Here is a 5,624-nt window from a genome sequence, read left to right as displayed (position 1 = left end):
ATTCAACTTGTCATAAATGAAGAAAAAAAAAAAAAAAAAAAAAAAAGTACTGACACTGAAATGTACTTAAGTAGATCAGTAAAAAGTAAAGAATTTTGGGCAGGCGGCATGCTGGCCGACTGGTTAGCACATCCAACCTTCCTGTGTGGAGTTTGCATGTGACTGCATGGGTTTTCTCCGGGTACTGTGGTTTCCACCCACATTGCAAAAATGTGCACTGCAAGTTAACGGAACACATACTGGGAATTGCTCACCGCTCAGTGGGGTAGGGGCTTAAAAAACACAAAAATAAACTCTTGCATTGTTATTAATTTGGTTTTGGCATTATAAATAAGAACAGTAAAACCTCGGTTTTCGTCCATAATCCGTTCCAGAAAGCTGTTCGAAAACCGAAACCACGCTCTTTTTAAAATAGAAATGTTTACTGAACACGTCTGCTCACAATGGAAAGCAACACGAGGGAGCGTCACTTCCTCGTCTACCCGAGGAAGCGTCACTTCCTCGTGTAAGGAAGGCGAGAGGAGTCAAATGGTGCATTCAAGTGCGCTCAGTTTGTTCGAGAACCGAAATTTGTTCGTCATCCGAGGCGTAAAAAACTTGAAATTATTGGTCGAAAACCGAATTGGCCGAGAACCGAGACATTCTGTTGCTTCGAGTGCTCCTATGTCCGAGATCATAAATGCAAATCTGTGTGTGGTCTCCATGTGATTGTGAGGGGGCACCTGATCAATGTCAATACTGGGCATATACGAATTGTGTTTTGGTTGTTAGAAAGCGTGAGTTTGCTGACTAACACCTCCGCCATGCAGCGTAGATCCAACAATATGTATCAAACCCGGCATGGTAGCTTGTTGTGTGTGCTAATGCTAGCTTCGTGACACGATTGTCCCGATGACAGAAATGAAATAGGTCATCAGCCACAATGTTCTTCCTTTTTAGATGTTCGTTTATCACCGCCATGCTGACATGACAAGGAGGTTTACAAGGTATAAAGTATTTTGGTTGAAAAGTGCCCGAACTTTCTGACTGCTGTTAACACGGTTTCGCCATGACACTGTCTTACCCACAAAGCCTCGGACTACAGCCAACGGACTACAAACAACGTGCCGAATCATAAACTTATTAATAAATGAGTCAACAACTTTGAAATGAATTGTTAACGATTGTGATGGTCAACATTGTCGTGACTAGTGGACAAATCTTGGCAGTACTATTTTGAAGGCGTCATTATTTAGATTTATGTTATTCAAGACTTTAATAAGTGCAGTTTCATTGCTGTGGTGTGGTCGAAATCCAGACTGAAATGTATTAAAGAGACTGTTTTGAATCATAAAACTGTGAAGCTGTTGAAAAACAACCCTTTCAATGATTTTTCACACGTACTGCATCACACTGTCCCTAAGAGGCCAAAATGCAAAGGAACATCCGGTACTGTATTTGTTTTTAGTGTTTTTCAATTTATATTATTTTAGTATGGTCTCATTTTACTTCTTTATTCATTTATTTTCTCATTAACCTTTCAAGTTCTATTTATTTTCAAGGATTCAAGGAATTTTTCCTCAAAATTCAAGGTTACAGAGATCCAAGGACTTTTTTTTTTTTTTTGGTAGCACCAACCCATATTTGCACATGACATGGCATGAAAATCTATCCCTGAGATCCCAGGTTAACCCGGTAAGTTTCAAGAATACTGAAAATAGCAGAAGAAAAATTAAGTATGACAAAGACATAAGGGTAATGCTTATTCAAGGCTTCAATGTGTGCAATTATACGCAAAGCATCAAAGTTGTGGATGTAACTGAATGGCTTGACTTTCATGTTATTTGTGAGGTCATTTTGTACTTGACAAATATATATATATTATATATATATATATAGTGTCCAAGAATAAAGTGTTCACAGGGTAGGGATGAATGGACATAATGCTCTCATATAGTTTTTGAGCAGTTGAATTTTAGTGGGTGAATGAATACATATTCAGTTTTGAAATGAATTACGCATATTCTCTTGTCGAAATGAATTGCTACGCATGTAGCTACAGTATGTATTGTCATAATTAGGAAATATAAAATGATTAACCGTCATTAAAGCGACGTCTTGACACTTTAAAAATTATAACATTCATTTTGTACACCAAAGGCCAACTCATTTTAGCCGTTCCTCGTGAGGGCTCCCAAATACAGTGACAAGTGGGAAGCACACTGTCATATTATGGACAGTGATATATAACCATACGGTGATGACTTATATATGAATCTCAAGATTTGCATTAAGTATATTCAGGCCAAACCTTCTTAGCCCTATTCTGCCATGCAGGAAATACTGTATGAATGTTGCTCACATTAGGACCACTGTTGTCATTTTTGCCTGTCCTGTTTTGGAAAAATATTTGCCAGAGGTGACCACAGACACATATGGCAGAGGTCCCCCTCTTAGCTAATGGGATGCCAGGAAGATGCTAGGTATTAGCCAATGGCAGAGCAGCTACCTGTGTAAGTATGTTGCGTTCAGGAATCTCAGAGCTGCGAGTAGCAACCCATACTGTATTTTTACCTTTCGTACCTTGAAATTTCTTTCGTAACAAGAGGCAATATTTTCCTGTTGAGGTGTTTTGTAACTTGAAATTTTCATATGAAGAGACGTTCCTAAGTAGAGGTACCACTGTATAGCGAAAATGTTGCCAATTTAGCAACACTGCAGATACAAGTCACAATATAACTCTTATTCGAGGTCTTATTCAATATCTTGTTTGTATTGGGGGCCACACTTGGGCACATTATAAGCACAACTTTCAAAATAAAAGAACCTCATATTTTATGTTTTACTTTGACTTCAGGGTCACTCTGGGGGTGATCAGAACCTGTGGGCGGCCTGGATGTGGCCCCAGGGCATTCCTTTGCCTCGAGCTCCGAGAGCTATGGGCTGGCTAAATGAAGCGCCTAACCTCAATTCAACATAGTTCATTGGCACAAAGATGCCAGAAGATGGCGCCAAAGCAGTACTCTTAGATTGAACATGCCTGGCTCAATAAAGTTTGGGAAAAGTGGAATTGCAATCAAAGAATTTGAAAGAGAATAGAAAGAGGCAATGGAGAGCTGCATTGAGAGCAGTCTTGTACCCAGCCAAACCCCAATCAGAATTACACAAAGATATATGGCACTGAAATAGTTGTGCAAAGAATGAATATTGGATAAAACATAAAGTTTGGTTTATGAAAACGCAGAGAGCACAGCAACACACGGGAAATTGCAAGATCACATGCATTTTTTAGTGCTTTGTTTCAAGTATATTTCCATTAGCTAAGTACTCATAAGCGTTGTTAAAACTGTGAATTATTGAATGGTGTCTAGCACGACGTTGTTCGCGACGAACCGGCTTTTTTTTTCCCAACACAATCCTTTCTCATCAACCACGAAGGTGAGAGAATAAGGTCTTTTTTTTTCGTTTTTAGGAGCGATGCTTGAAACAATAATAATTATACTCATGATAATAACAATAATAAAAAGCATAGCGTGGTTGCTTCCCTTCAGAGAGTAGTGACCCGCGTGCATGTGTGTCAACGTTTCCAGTTGATGACACCAACCCCCCACGACAGGGTTATTATAAGCACAACTTTCAAAATAAAAGAACCTCATATTTTATGTTTTACTTTGACTTCAGGGTCACTCTGGGGGTGATCAGAACCTGTGGGCGGCCTGGATGTGGCCCCAGGGCATTCCTTTGCCTCGAGCTCCGAGAGCTATGGGCTGGCTAAATGAAGCGCCTAACCTCAATTCAACATAGTTCATTGGCACAAAGATGCCAGAAGATGGCGCCAAAGCAGTACTCTTAGATTGAACATGCCTGGCTCAATAAAGTTTGGGAAAAGTGGAATTGCAATCAAAGAATTTGAAAGAGAATAGAAAGAGGCGACAGAGAGCTGCATTGAGAGCAGTCTTGTACCCAGCCAAACCCCAATCAGAATTACACAAAGATATATGGCACTGAAATAGTTGTGCAAAGAATGAATATTTGATAAAACATAAGGTTTGGTTTATGAAAACGCCGAGAGCACAGCAACACAAGGGAAATTGCAAGATCACATGCATTTTTTAGTGCTTGCTTTCAAGTATATTTCCATTATCTAAGTACTCATAAGCGTTGTTAAAACTGTGAATTATTGAATGGTGTCTAGCACGACGTTGTTCGCGACGAACCGGCTTTTTTTCCCAACACAATCCTTTCTCATCAACCACGAAGGTGAGAGAATAAGGTCTTTTTTTTTCGTTTTTAGGAGCGATGCTTGAAACAATAATAATTATACTCATGATAATAACAATAATAAAAAGCATAGCGTGGTTGCTTCCCTTCAGAGAGTAGTGACCCGCGTGCATGTGTGTCAACGTTTCCAGTTGATGACACCAACCCCCCACGACAGGGTTCATGTTTGCGTGGCGCAGTGGTCCAAAAGTATTCTGCTGTCTGACCTGTGACGCTGGAGATGTCCTGTTTCCATGCCGTCTCCTCGTTGGGTGTGAGAAAGCCTCGAAGGATGGAGATCTCCACGTCGAGCAACATTTTGACGGCCGCAACTTCCTGCTCTAGTCTTGCTCGCTCTTCCTGCTTTAGCCGGGATTTAAATGCAACTCTAAACGATGTACTTTATCCCTCAAAATGATTTGACAGAAACAGTATCTTCATTTGCACCCATGTGGAGCGTGAGCCGTCAGCGGGCAGCCATGACAGCTGCGCGTTGCATTGTGGGAACATGTCTCCAGCCTTGCGCGCAGTCAGGCAGCCGGCTTGTCAATGGCGGTTTACCCCCACTACTCCACGGATCATCTTTCGCGGATATTTAAGGCAAATGTTTAGTTTTCTGTACAATACAGTGTTTTTGGGGTTAAAAACATAAAATAAAATAAATTATACCACTGAGTACTGTGGTCTACTGGAAATGCAGCATAATAAACAACAACAACAACAACAACAGGATGCCCCTCAGTGCAATACAGTACAGTCATGCATTGACTTACTGTATAACTTTAATTCATTTATGACCAAGGTAAGTATCAAATCACTTTTCCCCATTTAAATGAATTCAAATAGTATACATGTGTTCCAGCACTCCAAAAGTTTCAACCACCACCCCACCCAAAAAAAAAAAAAAAAAATTGAAACTTACAAATACAGTACTCCAAAACTCAGCCGCACGAGTCTTGACAGGGACTGGAGGGCGGGAACACATCACACCAGTGCATTGGCTCCCTGTGTGTTTTATGATTTTGTGCTTTTATGAGTTTTTAAATGTCTTAACAGTCTTGGGCCATCTTACTTATCTGACCTGCTTTTATCATATCAGCCGTCGCGGACCATGAGGTCCTCTGGCACTGGGCTTTCAATTATTGCCAGGGTGAGGATCAAAACATATGGTGAGGCTGCATTCAGACATTTTGGTCCCCAGATTGGTCTGCAGAGACTGTCGACGTTTTTAAGAGGAGGCTTAAGGCACATCTTTTTAGCTTGGCTTTTAAATAACATATTTATATACTTATTTAAACTTTATATATATATATAAATGCAAGTTTGAAACGTTTTAAAGCATTGTACAGCACTTTTGCTTTTGAGTTGCATTTTTATGTAAGAAA

At 40.1% G+C, this 5,624-nt stretch overlaps 1 protein-coding gene across 2 annotated transcripts in view; it reads right to left on the bottom strand.

Annotated features, from left to right (window-relative positions):
• Positions 1-4,758, bottom strand: part of ttc27 (tetratricopeptide repeat domain 27) — a 73,511-nt gene extending 68,753 nt beyond the window's left edge. For both annotated transcript variants that reach the window (XR_002169716.1, XM_019882197.1), the window contains exon 1: positions 4,467-4,758. Coding sequence is in view for 1 of the 2 variants with exons in the window: in XM_019882197.1 (XP_019737756.1) it covers positions 4,467-4,557 (91 nt within the window). In the remaining variant the exon portion in view is untranslated. The remainder of the gene's footprint in view (positions 1-4,466) is intronic.
• Between the last annotated feature and the right edge of the window lie 866 nt (positions 4,759-5,624).

The sequence above is a fragment of the Hippocampus comes genome, unplaced genomic scaffold (genome assembly GCF_001891065.2).
Source record: "Hippocampus comes isolate QL1 unplaced genomic scaffold, H_comes_QL1_v1.1 scaffold36, whole genome shotgun sequence".
Taxonomy (NCBI): domain Eukaryota; kingdom Metazoa; phylum Chordata; class Actinopteri; order Syngnathiformes; family Syngnathidae; genus Hippocampus; species Hippocampus comes.
This window is presented reverse-complemented; position numbering and strand designations above follow the sequence as displayed.